The 18,361-nt window shown below is 37.3% G+C and overlaps 2 protein-coding genes across 2 annotated transcripts; one reads left to right on the forward strand and one right to left on the reverse strand.

Moving 5' to 3' along the window:
• The first annotated feature begins 1,138 nt into the window (after positions 1-1,138).
• LOC134662824 (protein transport protein Sec61 subunit gamma) lies at positions 1,139-4,396 on the forward strand. The gene is made up of 3 exons (XM_063519148.1): positions 1,139-1,293; positions 1,379-1,475; positions 4,216-4,396. The coding sequence occupies exons 2-3, from the start codon at positions 1,382-1,384 to the stop codon at positions 4,326-4,328; spliced, it is 207 nt and encodes a 68-aa protein (XP_063375218.1). The 5' UTR covers positions 1,139-1,293; positions 1,379-1,381; the 3' UTR covers positions 4,329-4,396.
• A 3,171-nt stretch (positions 4,397-7,567) lies between these two features.
• LOC134662806 (glycine N-methyltransferase) lies at positions 7,568-12,961 on the reverse strand. The gene is made up of 5 exons (XM_063519113.1): positions 12,752-12,961; positions 10,736-10,863; positions 9,499-9,758; positions 8,625-8,734; positions 7,568-7,736 (listed from the first exon to the last, which is right to left on the reverse strand). The coding sequence occupies exons 1-5, from the start codon at positions 12,955-12,957 to the stop codon at positions 7,571-7,573; spliced, it is 870 nt and encodes a 289-aa protein (XP_063375183.1). The 5' UTR covers positions 12,958-12,961; the 3' UTR covers positions 7,568-7,570.
• Between the last annotated feature and the right edge of the window lie 5,400 nt (positions 12,962-18,361).

Consider the following 18,361-nt stretch of genomic DNA (forward strand, 5'->3'; position numbering starts at 1 on the left):
TGATAATTTTCATCGTGATATAATTTATTTTCAATATTTCTTCTATTTTGATATTTATGTAAAAGTGGCTAGGCGGGGTGGCTTATTAATCCGTAGTCAGTGCCCATTGCCACTGCCACTGAAAAAAAAACCACAATAGTGATGTATAAACCACAAACATTGTATGAATTTCTCGATTTGTACAATAATCGACATAAAATTATTATTATATTATTATTATTGATTTTATTCATTTTTATAACACGTGTTATCGCTAACAGAATAGCTTTAATACTCTATCATATAATCTCAATTCTTAATGTAATTGTAAATAGTAATTGATTAACCAAACCAATCTTTAACAGTTTTGTTTTCGTTAACATGTTTTTTTCCTTAGCGCTGCCCGAACGAAGACGGGATACCTTAATAATATGATACACCAGAAAATTGCAATAAAATAAAGATTACCTTAAGCTAATTACATATACCTACGGTTTGACTCACGTAATATATTATACTATCCTGTGGAATCTATCAACCTATCAATGTATAGTAGTAGTAAGTAAGTAGCTAATGAATACTACCATAGTAAGTAATGAATTGATGATGCTTGACAAAGCAATGGCTTAGAATCAAAGTCAAAGTCAAATATACTTTATTCATGTAGGCAACAAGCACTTATGAATCGTAACATATACATATATAATCTTAAGCTAATTATCAGAGCAATTTATTGATATTATTATTCCATAATAATATTGGATTATTATACAAATCAAATTTAACACAAATTTAAGAATTTCACAAAAGGATCGTCAAACATGAAAAAAAATAAAAATCTTCAATGTTGTCAAATTTCTCAATGAATTAATTAGCAGTAAGCACAGACAGTATCACACCCGCGAGAAAGACTACCCGTCTTATTCAAACTGTATTAATTAGAGAGAGATGGGTAGTCCATATCGCGGGAGAGATTGTACTGTCGTGGCGATTCTGTGCTAAACAAATTTTCAATTTTGTTAAAATTAGCAGGACCTGACGATATTTAATATTCTTTTAATTCATACCAAATATCTATTATTAAAATATATTAATTGTAATGATCGATAGTTAAAGACAATCGATCACGAGCAACTAAACTGTCATGTCGTCGCATCACTAATTCGGTGACGTGCGTGAAACTTCTCGATACGTGGCTGGTTGACGTCTAGTGTTTCGCTACGTTCACTCACGCAAGCTTGCATTTACCTCAGGAATTGGGTGCTTCAACGCAGTTTGTTAACTAGAACTCTGTTAAATCTAATTACTTAACAAGTAAGTTTTTATTTAAAAGTGATATTATCTCAGTGGCCGTTCTCCTGAGTGTAAATATGTTCTAAATTGGTGTACTAATTTTCAGAAAATGGATCAGATCGCTAAATTTGTGGAGCCAGGCAAGCAGTTCGCTAAGGATTCCCTCAGACTGGTCAGGAGATGCACTAAGCCCGACAGGAAAGGTACGTGTCATGATAATTCATGTGTTACGCAATTTCCGCCATAGAAGGTAGATTGGAAAGTGAGACATATAACTGTAAAATGTAACACAACACACAACGGCTGTGGAATAGGCAACGCTGCCAATTTCGAAAGAAAGTGCATTCAAGTCTGCAAAGATTATTCACAAACAAGTATAAATTTGGCATTTGTCCATAATAATTGTAAATAACAGTTAAGATTAGTTTTTATACAGTATTCATTTGTACATGTATTTTGTATGAGAGAAATAAGTATGACATCTGTTTGCTTCCACAAAACAAAGAAGTAATAGAAGCGAAACGTAGGTGTATGGCGTGTGGCAGCATTATGATTAGGTGATCTCACTTTCATCACAGGCTACTGTCAGTCGTTGTCAGTTCAGTATGGCGCTTATGAAATGTCAGATGTGAAAACGATTCCAGTTAAAATTACAAATATGCCGTGCTGCTCCATTTTGGAGTGTAAAAACACTAGCCGGACAAAAAATATTAGACATGGAGGCATTTCATATCATCGGTAAGTATTATTTCATGTAATATTTCAATATTTTTTACATTTTCGGTTTCCGCAAGGATTTTTGGATTGTTTAGTACAAAAATCAAATTTATGTAAATGAGATAAGGTTAATATCTACTTAGCGTAAAAGTCACGTACGGGTGCGCTATTCGGCCACAGTGCGAGGACCATATCAAAAAAGTTATCGATGTCGATGTTTGTATAAATACACAGTTCGTTTTGTTTAGGTTCATACATGTTCATGATAATTTACTTTTGTTTTTCCTCTAGCTAGATGATCATATCGAAAAAGTCGTCGCTTATGCACATTTTATATTATGTACAAAATATGTTCTCACTTATTTATTGTTATTCAATGGATTATTTGATTTAAAGTCTTTCTTATAATATTGTACCCAACTACCCATACATTTTGGCCCGCGGGCCGGGGTTTGGAGAGCCCTGATATAGCTGGTCAAGCAAATCTTGTCAGTAAAAAAAGGCGCGAAATTCAAATTTTCTATGGGACGATATCCCTTCGCGCGTACATTTTTCAAATTTGCCGCCTTTTTCTATTGACAAGATCTGCTTGACCTTGCTTGCTTGCTTGCTTGATCTTGCTTGATTTGCTTGCTTGATTTCCATTGTTTTTAATTAGCGTTTTTAGGGTTCCGTAGCCAAATGGCAAAAAACGGAACCTTTATGGATTCGTCATGTCTGTCTGTCTGTCCGTCTGTCTGTCCGTATGTCACAGCCTCACAGCCACTTTTTTCCGAAACTATAAGAACTATACCGTTGAAACTTGGTAATTAAGTAGATGTATTCTGTGAACCGCATTAAGATTTTCACACAAAAATATAAAAAAAAAACAATAAATTTTGGGGGTTCCCCATACTTATTTAGAACTGAAACTCAAATAAAATTTGTTCATCAAACCTTTACGTGTGGGGTATCTATGGATAGGTCTTCAAAAATGATATTGAGGTTTCTATTGTCCTAAGTGTCCCCCCCCCCTGTAACTTCTAAAATAAGAGAATGATAAAACTAAAAAAAATATATGATGTACATTACCATGGAAACTTCCACCGAAAATTGGTTTGAACGAGATCTAGTAAGTAGTTTTATTTTAATACGTCATAAATCCCCTAAATACGGAACCCTTCATGGGCGAGTCCGACTCGCACTTGGCCGCTTTTTATTAAAAAGTAAGTAAGTAACCTAATCTTCGCCAGAAAATATAGTATACATATGTATAAAAAACTGAGTAGTTTACGTGTACTTAAACTAATTATTAATAAGCGTTTATCGATATCACACCGAATCATGCACATCCCTATCGCATATGTCAACGTCATAGTCGAATATTTTATCCTATCGCATTCACTCTTGGAAAAGCCATGCAAGTGTAAAAGGGATAGATAGAGCATAAATGACTATTTACAATAAATAAAAATCGTAGTGCAATTTCGACATAATTTTCTTTACTGTAAGGTTCAAATTATTGTGATGGGTGAGGGTTCATAATCCCTTTCGAAATAAGAAAATATGGCCAATTTTTGTGACAGCGTGTTGGCGACATAGGTTCCCATACTAATGCAGGCACATGCCGCTTCCCCTTAGAGCGCGGCGCGCTCTTTCTTTCTTCCGTGGTTTGCTTCGCATATTTTTTGGCATAAAACTTACAAGAATAATAGTCAATTTTATATATTGATCCTATTTCATGTATGTGTTGTGTTTATCTCAAATATTTGTTCCTGAGTTATGGATCTGTATTATTGTCTAGTACCCACAAAACAAGCCTTATTGGGATTTACTGTGCTGACTGATGCGCACGGCTACAGCCCAATATCAACCTTCATGCATTCTGACAAGGTTCACAATGAGGCGCTGCGCACACAATAGGCGTAGCGTTCAAAGGATTAATGATTGAAAACAGAATGCAGGCAGCCAATAAAAAATCCTTGTAATATTGTTGGTAACTTTTATTAACCTTTTGAACGCCACAGACGGCAATTGACGTCAATGCAAAATCGTGACAATGACGCCAAAGACGGCATTTGATGACGTTGATCGTTTTTTGATGAAAATCTACAGAAAACACCCCACTTTTAGGTTGGCATTATTTATTCACAAAACTAAATTTTACCCCCGTGGCATCAGTGGCACGGCAAATGGATGCGCCGTTTGGTGTTCCAAAGGTTAACATTCCATATTTTGTCTTTCCAGAATTCCAGAAGATTGCCATCGCGACAGCCATCGGTTTCTGCATCATGGGCTTCATCGGGTTCTTCGTGAAGCTCATACACATCCCCATTAACAACATCATTGTCGGATCATAAACCCCTAGTTCTAGTTTAGACGTAATTCTCATTCGGAGGTGGGCGGGACTTACTCCTGGTGTAACGGTGAGGCCAAGGGGGAGCAGGGGGGCTGCAGCATTACATACAATGTTTGGTATGCCCCTCCTCCCCTTTGGCGAAATGAACTTGCCCTACAGTTAGTCCATCAACCTCTTAACCCTTTCAGGCTCAAAAATCACAATCAAATTTCAGTCTTACTGATCGAAAATAGGACACATGTTTGAAATGCTGTATGTGGGAAATATGTATCCCTTAGCCTGGTAAAGGGATAAGTTTGTCTTAATGATGTTGCGAAAGCACTCTCAATGTTTCCTATTATACTACTAAATGAGTGCTTTCAGCTAGCGGTGCCCGAATGTGGACTGTGCTCCTTAAAAATCATGTTTATTGTTGTCTTTTACACCATAAAATACAAATTATTTGAAATCATACACTTTAAAAATAATCATCTACATTACAATCAAGGCAGCATTCTTTAAATTGTAACTAAATGTCAATTAGACTAATTCTGTCCATCTCCACTCTTACATTAAGGCCCGGACACTAAGTTAACACATCCCATTATTTTCATTTTATAATTTAAATTGAATGAATAAATTATTCAACTTCTTATATTGGCTTTTACTTATTTTTTGTCATTATTCAAAGAATGACTATTTACCTACTCTAGTCTTTGTTGGATTGGCTATTTTAAAAAGGATCTCTTCAGTAGTAGTAGTTCAAATCTAGTCAGTAGAAAAAGGCGGCAAAGGGTATAGCCGGGTAAGCATGGCCAAACTGCCCTTAGCGAAAAAAACAATTTCCTTTTACTGGATTATTAACCTATGTATATGTAGTGCTTTCACCAAATATTAAGCCTGAAATGCTTCAGATTTAAAAAAAAAATGCAAAAAAAGAAAAATCATTTTTATTTTATTACAGCCAAAGTACTAATCCGATTTCTTTGTAATTTGGGTATGTTGTATATACAATTAAGGTCGCTTTCTGACAAAAATAATATTGAATTATCTCTTAAAATAATAGTAAAAAATTGAGATGAAAATTTTCAGAAAAATAAAAAAAATACATGCGAGATAGCGACAGTTACCAAATTTACATATTTTATGTAGAATTTAATAATGTTTAACATATTTTTTTTTCAAAAATTAAAATCGGGATTAACAGTGTGAAAAACTCGAATTTGTAACATCCCATAATACTCTCTCTTCATACAAGCAAAGCTAAGTAGTCATAAACGAATGAAGTATATTGTGAACGCAGTCTTTACGAATTTGAATTTAGAATGTGACGTATTTTATTCATCAAAGGAACAGACATTTTTCAATCATTAACGCTCTGTATAAAATTCGTGCCTATTTTCCTGTTCCCGCGCTTTTTTTAGGGTTCCGTAGCCAAATGGCAAAAAACGGAACCCTTATAGATTCGTCATGTCTGTCTGTCTGTCCGTCTGTCTGTCCGTCCGTATGTCACAGCCACTTTTCTCCGAAACTATAAGAACTATACTGTTGAAACTTGGTAAGTAGATGTATTCTGTGAACCGCATTAAGATTTTCACACAAAAATAGAAAAAAAAAACAATTAATTTTTGGGGTTCCCCATACTTCGAACTGAAACTCAAAAATTTTTTTTTCATCAAACCCATACGTGTATCTATGGATAGGTCTTCAAAAATGATATTGAGGTTTCTAATATCATTTTTTTCTAAACTGAATAGTTCGCGCGAGAGACACTTCCAGTGGTAAAATGTGTGTCCCCCCCCCCCCCCCCTGTAACTTCTAAAATAAGAGAATGATAAAACTAAAAAAAATATATGATGTACATTACCATGTAAACTTCAACCGAAAATTGGTTTGAACGAGATCTAGTAAGTAGTTTTTTTTTTATACGTCATAAATCGCCTAAATACGGAACCCTTCATGTCCGACTCGCACTTGGCCGCTTTTTAAATCTCTGAATGCCGTTCGCCCTAGCCGCATACAGCCACGGAGTTTAAGGTCCGCGCTCAGCGAAATAAGTCGCGTTCTAAATTCAAATTGCGTTGGGAATATAACTTTCTAGTATAACGTACAAGTTATTTTGTATGAAGAGAAGGTATTATGGGATGTTACAAATTCGAGTTTTTAACACTGTTAATCCCGATTTTAATTTTTGAAAAAAATATATGTTAAACATTATTAAATTCTACATGAAATATGTAAATTTGATAACTGTCGCTATCTCGCATGTATTTTTTTTATTTTTCTGAAAATTTTCATCTAAATTTTTTACTATTATTTTAAGAGATAATTCAATATTAATTTTTTCAGAAAGCGACCTTAATTGTATATACAACATACCCAAATTACAAAGAAATCGGATTAGTACTTTGGCTGTAATAAAATAAAAATGATTTTTCTTTTTTTGCATTTTTTTTTTAAATCTGAAGCATTTGAGGCTTAATATTTGGTGAAAGCACTACATATACATAGGTTAATAATCCAGTAAAAGGAAATTGTTTTTTTCGCTAAGGGCAGTTTGGCCATGCTTACCCGGCTATACCCTTTGAAAAATGTAGGTGCGAAGGGATATCGTCCCATAGAAAATTTGAATTTCGCGCCTTTTTCTACTGACAAGATCTGCTTGACCATCTATAGAAGGGAAAGTTTAAAAAAAGCTTTAATTAATATGCATATTGAAAACAGAACAACTTTATTAAATAAAAACAATACATTTAACTATCAACATTAAAAATATCCAATTCAGATAAATATTATTGTAGGTCCCAAAGTCCCAACTGCACTTGTTCTGGCTGGCGGCTGGCACATCCACTGCCAGCGACCGTCTAGGCGGGTTCTTAATTAGTAGGCACTTTTCGCTACATATGGTCCCGTACGGTACGTACGGTCTCGTAGCTCGCGCTGACACCGAATGTGTTAAGTTATTCTACTAATATACTGAAACACACCCAACTTGTCAATCGAAAAAGGCGCGAAATTCAAATTACTTATACTTTTTTTTTCCCGCTTTTTCAACTGACAAGGGCGCTGTGCCAGAGTATAGTTATCCTATACATAACAAAATATTATTGAATAATTTTACGGTTTAGACTCACTTGTTTTAAGTCACTCGCGCGACATGTTTCGGAGAGCCTAGGTCTCCTTTGAGGAGGTTTGGAGGTGAGTCTAAACCGTAAAATTATTCAATGTTAGCATGTCTCACAACAGTTTAAATTCAAAATATTTTTATTGTGTTTTTTTAATAACGTGTATGTAGAAGCCAGGCACGGGAACTTCGGATAGAGGTTTGAAGTCGGCGTATAAGCTGTGCGTGTTGCCGGGGCCGAACGCGTCCTTGAGTATTTGCGTGAACTTTTCTAGCTTGTGCGGGTAGTAGCAGAGGCGGAAGTCGCTGAAAAATAATAATAATTTGGTAAGTACTTTTTGAAAAGCTCGACGGTTGAAAACCAGCATCGTGTGCTGAGGAGGCTGTGGATACATATTAACTCACATTTATAGACGCTATGATATTGCGACGTAACTGATGTCCCAGCAAAATGTGACCAGTGAAACCTGTGTCGAAACGTCGGTAAATAAAGGTGATAAAATGAATTCGCGATAGACCCGTCTATAAATGTGAGTTAATGTGTTCAAAACGTGGAAGTTTTAAATATTACTTACGAGGTTATGGATGCTTGCAGTTGGAAATTTACCGACCCCTATTTATAAAATTGGGGTTTAAGTATTTGCGTGTATAAAGTGCCTTCAAGTGTTAGTGTACAAAATGCGCACCATTAGGTAGTTATCATTTTATCAATGATTTTAGGAACATTCATTGCCACCCAGCCAAACAAGTCAACCGCGCCAGGCCACAACAATTTCGTCATATAAAGCTGTAATACCACGATCCCGACTATCGGGTCGTCCGGCCTGGGAACGAAATCATAATATACCCGATAGTCGGGGTTTCGGCAATGAATGTGTTAACCACTAGTGGTTGACTGGTAGAAACAGTGCCCCCTTGATCAGGGTAGAGCGAAATCGGGTTTTGGCGTCCTTCGTTGAAGTTTTCAAGCGTATTTCCCCCCCCCCCCTTGCCACACTCGCGTCTTTTAAAACTTTTTTTTTCTCATTTGCCATTTTGGCGCCCCCCTTGCCATCCGGCGCCTAGAGTAGATCGGCCGCTCCACTCGCTCTACCCTAGATCCGGCCCTGGGTAGAGAATCCTTGTATAACTTTGTGCAATAAAGTTAAAATAAATAAATCCGTGTAATCCAGCGAATGCAAGCTTAGGGCTTACCTCCGGTCCTCTCCGCCTTGGGAGCCCCCGATGCAGTAATCCAGAGTGACCAGCTGCGGCTTGCCTCCCACCACCAGCACCGATGTTTTGATGTCCACTGGGTACTTGCACTGAAAACATAAATAATAGTTATTCTGCACTGAAAACACATAATAGTTACCTACATAAATAATAGGTAACAAAATTTGCCCCCGAGTGAAACACAAAATTGTTCACCACACCAACCCGAAGAAAATGTTAACTGTAAGATATCAAACAAAATCAGACCAAATCAAATCCAAAAATGTTATTAAATATTTCTCATTCAAAATCATCATTTAAAAGTCAATTATACCAACAAACATAAGAAAACAACTGAAACTGATTAGCAATGGATTATATAAGCACATTACGCAACTAAGTATGTATGTCGAAAATTTAAAGGGCCATGTTATATACATATGCGAATATGTAATTCGCAACTCGTGTCGATTTAAAACTCCCTTCGTTCGTGTTTTAATTTATCGCCAATACACCACTCGTTTCGAATATCCTATTTTTCGTACTTGTATCGTAATGTACTACTATAACAGGGCCCTACGCAACATAATGAGCTGATAACAAAAAAAGGTGCATTAACCTACTTACATTAGACTACAAATAAACTAATCAAAAAGACCTCCGCGAGCTGTACCGGGTGCAAAGGTGCTCATCACACTGGCCACGTTGAAACCGCCTTTAAATTTGCTGAATAAATTATCTATAAATGGTCAAGCAAATCTTGTCAGTAGAAAAAGGCGCGAAATTCAAATTTTCTATGGGACGATATTTTTCAAATTTGCCGCCTTTTTCTACTGACAAGATCTGCTTGACCAGCTATATTTTTTTTACTTACATTATAATAAATGGAATGCCCCGGCGTGGCCCCGCTATCGATCATAGCGTCGTAATTCCTATGGTCGATAAACAGCAGTCCCCCCGGCTTGAGACACTTGGCGAAGTTTTCTAGCGCTCGCTTCTGGACGCGCTGGTCGCCGTACTCGTCCAGCAAGTGGGCGAACGAGTTCCCGAGGCAGATGACGGCGTCGAACGAGGCTCCGGGCAGGAAGGCCTGCACGTCTGAGTGGAGGGTCGCCCAGTTGGCTTCCTCGATTACTGGAAATATAAAGTATTTCTAATGAGAACAGGCTTTAGGTTACTTTAGGTAAAGCGCTGGTGGCCTAGCGGTAAGAGCGTGCGACTTGCAATCCGGAGGTCGCGGGTTTAAACCCCGGCTCGTACCAATCTGTTTTTCGGAATTTATGTACGAAATATCGTTTGATATTTTACCAGTCGCTTTTCGGTGAAGGAAAACATCGTGAGGAAACCGGACTAATCCCAATAAGGCCTAGTTTACCCTCTGGGTTGGTAGGTCAGATGGCAGTCGCTTTCGTAAAAACTAGTGCCTACGCCAATTCCTGGGATTAGTTGCCAAGCGGACCCCAGGCTCAATGAGCCGTGGCCAAAATGCCGGGACAACGCGAGGAAGAAGAGGCTTTAGGTTACTTTTCGTTCATGTCGTCTCGGATACGGGTGAATATGGTATCGATGCATTCAGTGTAATGCCCTGACGACAAGTATATGAGATGACAAGCACGAAAGTGGTGGGGGTAGTTGCTGTGACGTCATAAAGTCGGCAGTAGGTACAAACTTTTTTTTTCTTTTAAACATACCATGTAGGGTACCAAATGAAAGGGCTTTGTGAGTAGATCACAAATATATAACATACTGTAACATGTTCAACACTTGGTCTAACAAATTATTAGAAAACGTTCAAAAATTTCACTTTGTTGACTGACAGACACAAAAGTTAACTTTAAACTGCTCTAAATTGAAAATGGTTAATACTTAGATTAGCCCAAAAAACATAACAAAGTGACTGTGAATATCCTCTATTATAATATTAAAATATAATTAACCAGATATATCGAAAAATAAGGATTTTTTTATAATGAATGGGCTTACTCATGGCCACAGACTAGCCGAGGCGAAGACGTGGCTTACGATGGAGCGAGCCTACCCAGAAGGTGCCTGTGTGGATTTTCTAGAGACTTTGACACTAAAGAGTTTTAATAATAAAACAAAGTACTTACTCCATCGATCGAACTGAGGGTCCTTTCTCTTCTCCCAGCGCGCCTTGAGCGCGTGCTTCAGCATCTTGTCGGACGCGTCCACGGAGACCACCTCGAAACCCTCGTTTACCAGCATCATGGAGTCGATCCTGAAAACAATACCACATAATAAATAATAGTACTAGGTACAGACGGTTCACTCCAATAGGGAATATTACGCGAAAGTCTGCGTAGGGGGTGCCACTCCCACAATAAGTGACAAAGGGTCTACCGCAAATGAAAGAGTCAAAATTTTGTTATCTAACCTCTCTATCACTCTTGCATATTCGAGCGATAAAGAGGCAGATAGCTGAGTTTCGATTTCGCGTGTCCAGGTAGCCCGTTTGTAAACAAACCGCCTTGATGTATCAATGTCATATTTTATTGTCTGATTTGTCTGTGAAAACTTGTCAAAAAACAGTTTAAGGTAAGTACAGTGTGTAATAAGTTACTCTATATACTTACGTCACTAGTGCTGCACTCTGGCGGCAAAACATTGCAGTAATAGTCCCTATTATACTTACTTTAGGTACTCTTTGGTTCACTCTCTTACAAAACGCGTCTATTACGACAGATAAGAAAGGACGCTAGGTGGCCGAGGAGACATAATCACTACACGCTCTAACTTGATTTTTAATTTGCTTCAGAGTTGCTTACCTCCAGACATACCGTACCCCTATTTGTCGCCACGATATATACAAACGTAAAATCTATAATATATTGACCTACATTCATTTTTTCTATAAAATATACGAAAAGTCATACATGTATGCACGTGTTATGATGAATAATGATTGACCTGTGATCCGATAGGGTTATCTATTTATGTACCTACATCATATTAATAATATTTGTGAGGTTTTATCTCGTGTTATTAACATTTTGGATCGACGTCTATCTTATTGCCATGCTGATGCTGTTATCTAGGAATTCTACCCACGTAAGTACTTGGATGCAAATATATCAATATATTTTTACCTAATTCTCTTATATTTCTCTACATTCGTGTATTGAACTACTGAACTGAACATGCGGTCTTTTGATCTATGGACCGATCGAAAATAGTGTGTTATGATTATTAATAAAATACATTGAAAAAATTAGTTGCCAAGTGGACCCCAGGCTCCCATGAGCCGTGGCAAAATGCCGGGACAACGCGAAGAAGAAGAGAAAAAATAATCGACTCGGCCAAGACTTGTACCCATCAATACGCCTTATAAAGGGCCGAGGGGCTATCGCGAAAACTGAATTTCGTAAAATGCGGGAATCTTTCTCTTTTACTCCAATGAAGGCTTAATTAGAGTGACAGAGAAAGATGCCAGCAATTTGCGAGATTCGGTTTTGCGGTAGCCCCTCTGGTGCCTAGTACGTGATAGAGCACGAGGCGCGCACTAAATGTAGGGCTCCATCTGATTTATTAGTAACTTAGTACTTCGATGTACTTACATCGAATATTTACCTACATCCTACATCGAAAATGAAGTCCTTAGAAAGTGACCTACATCGAACGGGACGTGCTAAAAGAATGTGAAAATATGCTAAAAAACTTACTCCGCCTAAAGGGTTTGAAATATAATATACTCAACCTAATGTCGTCACAGAGTAAATAATAGTGCAAGGTACAGAAGATTCACTCTCTAACCATAAGCTCTAACAAAACGCGTTTATTACGACAGATATGACCGCTAGGTGGCGCAACCGCGAGCAGGCGTCCATTCTGTAGCGGCGCGCGGCAACTACAACACCAAAATTAGTGTCGGCCGCATGTACTTGTAGGTACTTTTAGCGACGCGACGAAATCGCGGAGTGAGCCACGCCTGCTGTCGTTATTATGAAAGGGTTTTGATCTCAGATCAGGCGGCCTAGCCAAGGTAACGATTTCTATCGCTTCGTTATTGAATCCCTTTGTGTCTCTCTATCACTCTTCCATATTAGTGTGACAGTGACAGTTGCGTTTCGTTCGTTACGTAGGTAGCGTTACATAGTAAATAGACTTACCCAGTGCCGCAAGCGGCATCCAATATTTTCTTGCATCCGTTAGCTCGCAGCAGTCCAATCAGGAAGTCCTTATAGTTCTGGGTCCTCTGGTTGCTGTCTCCCACGAACTTCTTCCAGACCCTGGCTGCCTTGCCGTCGGCGTACTGGTCCATCACACCCTCGGAGGGGATCCCCTCCGAGCGGGGGTGGAATACCTTGTCGGCCATTGTTGTTCCCTGAAAAATACAATTTTATTAAAGGTTGATGCCGAATTTTTTTGCATAGTGGGTGGTAGGAGTACTGATGTGCTGTAGGAGTTTCCAAAATGGTGATATTCCACATTGAAAAACTTTGGAAATTTCTGATATTTTTGTATGGAGATCCAAATTATCTATTCCCAAAATTAACGTTTCCTTAATTTTCTATGAAATTCTCGAGAACTTTTCAAACTTGTTTGAAACTTTCCGTAACTTACAGTGGTGGGGTAAGGGTTGAAAAAAAAACGGCCTGTCAATTATTATGAAATACTTTCGCGCACAATGTCAATATTATAAATAAACAATTAAATAATATAATTATAAGTAGTCTTCATAATTTCTAACTAACCTTAAGCTCGTCTGGGTTTCAAATACAATGTTTACTATCTATCGCTATCTTCCGGCTCTACTTATAGACTAGTTGATATTATACCTACGAATAAGTAGGTTACTACTAATAATTCGTGGTCATTTGATTGTTTTGCTCTTGCTTATCAGCTCTAATTTATCATTGTCAGTTTGTTATTCAAGATCTACGTCGCTTTAAAAAATTTGAAAATGGCTTTGAAAAATACACATGAGGTCTCGTTATTCCAAACCACCCCTTACCCCACGGTGACCTGTCGTGATTTTTTCGTGACCCCCCACCCTCTATCGATCCTCGCGTGATTTGTGCACAGCCCCTATTAGGTAGGTAATTTATTAATTGTTAATTTTATTTAAAATAATTTAGCAAGACTGGAAGTACCAAACTTATTAAATTTTAACTCACTAAGTCCACTAAAACATCTCAAACAATCAATTAATATCGTAACACTTCAATTTTCACAAAACCAATGTTCGTTAAACCAACAAAAATAAACCTACTGAAATGGGAAGAGTTATATTTCTTAAATTAGCAGGCCACGCGTTAACCACTTACCGTATGATGCAATATCAGTCAACGAACGCCGTCACCTCGGGACTGCCGCGACCACAATGATGCCTGTGCTCGGTTCAACCATGGTTCAACCTTGTTTTTCTTACGTGCTGCATAGTGACTTTTACCGTGGCTTTGCTTATAAAAAAACCGTGAGCCATCTGCAAGGAGATTTCGCATTACATTTTAGTATATTTTTTTTTTAAATAATGTAATCTAATTATTTAACACTTTATAAAGCACCTTTCTTAAAAGGGTACATGTAGAAATATTTACACAACATTTTAAGTGTTTTTTAGGGTTCCGTAGACAAAGGGTAAAAACGGGACCCTAGCTATTACTAAGACTCCGCTGTCCGTCCGTCCGTCCGTCTGTCACCAGGCTGTATCTCACGAACCGTGATAGCTAGACAGTTGAAATTTTCACAGATGATGTATTTCTGTTGCCGCTATAACAACAAATACTAAAAACAGAATAAAATAAAGATTTAAATGGGGCTCCCATACAACAAACGTGATTTTTGACCGAAGTTAAGCAACGTCGGGCGGGGTCAGTACTTGGATGGGTGACCGTTTTTTGCTTCTTTTGCTCTATTTTTTGTTGATGGTGCGGAACCCTCCGTGCGCGAGTCCGACTCGCACTTGGCCGGTTTTTTACACATCAGAGTTGAACAGACATAATTTAATATAATACTCGTATTAGCTAAACATAGATGACTTGCGAGTTTAGTCTTTATCATCATAAATGTCCTCATTTGATCAGTTTGCAATCAATCAGTATGCCATAGTTTAGTAAATAAAGGAAATTTTCATGTTGGAAATGCAAAATTTCGAGTCATATTCAAAAATATGTGAAGTTTCCAAAAGTTTTCTAAATGGGGATCTCGCAATTACGGAAACTTTTCGACGGAACTCCACTTATTTTCAGGAGCCTATGAGATAAGAAGCAAAATTTAAGATGGGTAGGTATTTTAAAATAAGAGTAACATTTGTGTACCAAATCCGTGGAGCCAGTGAAACGGTATAAGTACCACTTTGTCGCTTACCTACCATAAGGACGAGATTTGCGTGTATCTTTAAGCCCCGTCTCCATATCGCGCGACAAACCATCAAACATTGGCTCGCGCGGCAGCCGCGCGCAATGGATACCGGGCTGCCGCGCGAGTCAACTCGATGCGCACGGCTGCCGCGCGAGCCAATGTTCGATGGTTTGCCGCGCGATATGGAGACGGGGCTTTGTACGAATAATACGTTTTTGTGGCATACGACCCCAGGCTCCCATGAGCCGTGGCAAAAAAATGCCGGGATAACGCGAGGAAGAAGAAGAGACGACAAAGTGGGACATTTTGCATGTCCTTATCTATGACAAAGTTTTTATCACTTGTTCTTATCTAAAGTATCATATGCCACAAACTCTAATGGTAATGAATGGCATATCCCTTTGATCGCCACGGTCGGCCATAGCCGTAGAGTATCTGTTCTGTTTTGGCACGAATCAAGGATTTGACGAGTGTCTGCGAAATCCGACAAAGGGTAAAAATTAAAATGAACCTTAACACATTGTAATAGTGTCTCGTAATAAAAGACGCGACGTTCTTGTTTCCCCGCGTCTACGCGTTGATGAAGATTCACCAAACGGGAAAAAGTAAAAAATGCAAAATGTGAATACCCATTTGGCGTTGAAGCTTCCTTCCTGTATCATAGTGAGTATTATACCTAATTATTGTAATGCAGTTAAACGGTAATCAACTCTCAGTTAAATATCCAGTACAACTGAGCCGTGACATAAGTTTACTTGGCTATCGCTACGCACACTATCACGTTTAATAAAATGAGACGAACAAACTTACATTTGCCACCCAGCTAGACTCTAATTCGTCGCAATAGAGTTCATTCTTTGAACTATTTCAGCTACATCTTCACCAGATTATTGTTGGAACGTGCGGTTCTCTATAAACTGCTGATGCTAAATGCGATAAAAAACCGGTATCGGCCGGTTTTAATTTATAAGTTTTCTAAGTGATGCCTATATAGGCTTATTTCGTTTTGCTTAATTGAACAATTTGAACAATACGAAATTTGGGTGCAAATAAGAATGAAATAGTAATTTACGATACAAGTGCGGAAAAGAGGAAATTCCAGACGCGTGGTGATAAATTAAAACATTCCCTTCAGTCGTTCGGTGTGTTTTAAATCGACACGAGTAGCGAACTACCTATTCGCACGTGTCACGTGTATCATACGTTTTACAGTACAACCTACATATGGCCCTTTAAATTTTCGACATAGGCACGGAAAGTGCTTATTTCCGCACTAGTGCGGAAAAGTAGCACCATATGTACTGTAAAGTATATTCTTAAAAGTTGGAGCTACGTCTTCAGAATTAACCTTTTACCCTTTGTACTGATATAAGAGACATATTGGTTGATGTTCTCTTGGGGAGACCCAATTTTTTTACGCGATTTCGGGGTTGGTCCCATAGTAAAAGTTGCTCCTGTATATTGTGAACAAAAAAAATGAATTATTTCCGATGAGGCTATAAAATAAAACGACGAGTTTCGATAATGACGATATTAATATCACGATACAAAAATACAGTCAAATTATTTATACATACATTATAATGACAACTTAGACAACAATTACATACCTAGGTTACTAGATAAGCTTTACAATATACAAATATGAAATCTATCGATCTATGGAAATATAGTTTTAAAAGGTATATGTGATAGCTGATAAGCCACCTCTTGGTTTCATACTGTAAAACTTATCTAGTGACCTATGGTACTTATATTATGACTGCATATATTACAGAATAGCCTGTACTGTCCGTCCAGTGAGTCGTGTCACAAGCTTTTAAAATTCTTTTTCTACTCCAGCACTTAAATGTGTCAATTAAATGACTGACAGTGATATCTAAAGCAATGTCATTTGAATGCTTTGTCTAATAGGCTCATAAGATGACTGCTAGCAGTCATCTTATGAGTATAATACAACTGCTTTATTTTTTTTAAAGATTCAAGTTCCGATCATCTTGATTGAAAGAGGTATGTTTTCATTTACAATAATAACTCTTTTTTTTTTTTAAATAATAACTCAATTTTTTTTTTTTTTTTTTTTTTTTTTTTTTTTTTTTTTTTTTTTTTTTTTTTTTGCTGCAGCTGTCATAGAAAAAGTAATGTATGCAACAGCTCATAATTGGTTCTTAAAATTCTCGGGTCTTTTTTTACAAAACTCGACTACGTCTCGTTTTGTAACTTCGACCCTTGAATTTTAAGAACCCTTATTATATCACTGTTGCATAAACTACTATTATATGGCAACTTTTTTCCTATCAAATAAGCTGTCAGTTTCAAGCTGTCATTTAATTTCATAGTAATTGTATTGCTAGGTGCGGTTTTTACTGAAATTCCCGCGTTTTTTTTTGTGACACGACCTACTGGTCGGACTCTAAAAAAAACAATTTCAATGCAGTCAGAGTAACGGTTAACATTTCTTAGAAGACGATTTATATCTTTATCTACGCGCATATCACACACACTCAATGATACGTTCAAAAACCGCAAACTACAGCCACCATAAACACAACTGTTTTGGTAGAACAAATTATCATCTGTGAATGCTATGATAGCGCAATATTAACATCAAATATAGAGCTAATACTATGTGTGTAGATAAACAAGTAACACTCTTGTGATCCTATTATGAAACTAGCTTCGCTCGTTTCATAAGCCCGCGCTCTTTTTAGCTTTCATTATGTACCAGTATTATTGAACGTCACGCCTATCGTACGCGGCGCGTCATCGTGAACCTTATCGGAATGCACGAAGGTTGATATTGGCCTGTAGCCGCGCGCGTCAGTTGACGTATTTGCCAACAAATCTTGAACCTTATTCCGAAGCTATAAGCTCCACTAATGATCAGTTGAGTGTTACTGTCAGTACGCCTTGCATTAAAATTTTACTTCCATTCGAAGTTGTAAATAATACATAAAATAGAAATTATATGACTCTACCTAATGTATGGGTCAAAAAACTAATTAGGTTGTATAAGAATGACACAATTTCATACACTTCCGATTTTTTCAATTTCAAAATAGCCAAAACTTTATACTTTTATTAAACGTCACAAAAACTCGCATCGTTAACTACTAAAGTCACAAATGTAAAGATTTTTCTTTAAATTATTTACAGATACGTATAGTTATTTTAAACAATGTTGCATAGTGATTTAAAATAAAAGTGGAATGATTTAATCATATCAATTTCAATCAGATTGACAAGTTCATGATTAAATTCGTAATCAAGTAAGTTTAATTGAAACTGTTTATGTTTTAACTCACATTTATAGACGGGTCTATCGCGAATTTATTTTATTACCTTTATTTACCCGTCTATACCTAAATGTGAGTTAATAGAAATATAAATTATTTATTGTTGTAATATGTGTTTAA

This window comes from Cydia amplana, chromosome 3, assembly GCF_948474715.1.
Source record: "Cydia amplana chromosome 3, ilCydAmpl1.1, whole genome shotgun sequence".
Classification (NCBI taxonomy): domain Eukaryota; kingdom Metazoa; phylum Arthropoda; class Insecta; order Lepidoptera; family Tortricidae; genus Cydia; species Cydia amplana.

Excerpts from the sequence above, each read along its gene's own strand:
- LOC134662824 (XM_063519148.1), top strand. The coding sequence starts at position 1,382 with ATGGATCAGATCGCTAAATTTGTGGAGCCAGGCAAGCAGTTCGCTAAG. Across the intron at positions 1,476-4,215 it reads CACTAAGCCCGACAGGAAAG|AATTCCAGAAGATTGCCATC; the intron begins GTACGTGTCATG and ends TTGTCTTTCCAG.
- LOC134662806 (XM_063519113.1), bottom strand. The coding sequence starts at position 12,957 with ATGGCCGACAAGGTATTCCACCCCCGCTCGGAGGGGATCCCCTCCGAG. Across the intron at positions 10,864-12,751 it reads GATGCCGCTTGCGGCACTGG|GATCGACTCCATGATGCTGG; the intron begins GTAAGTCTATTT and ends TATTGTTTTCAG. Across the intron at positions 8,735-9,498 it reads GGCATTCCATTTATTATAAT|TGCAAGTACCCAGTGGACAT; the intron begins GTAAGTAAAAAA and ends TTATGTTTTCAG.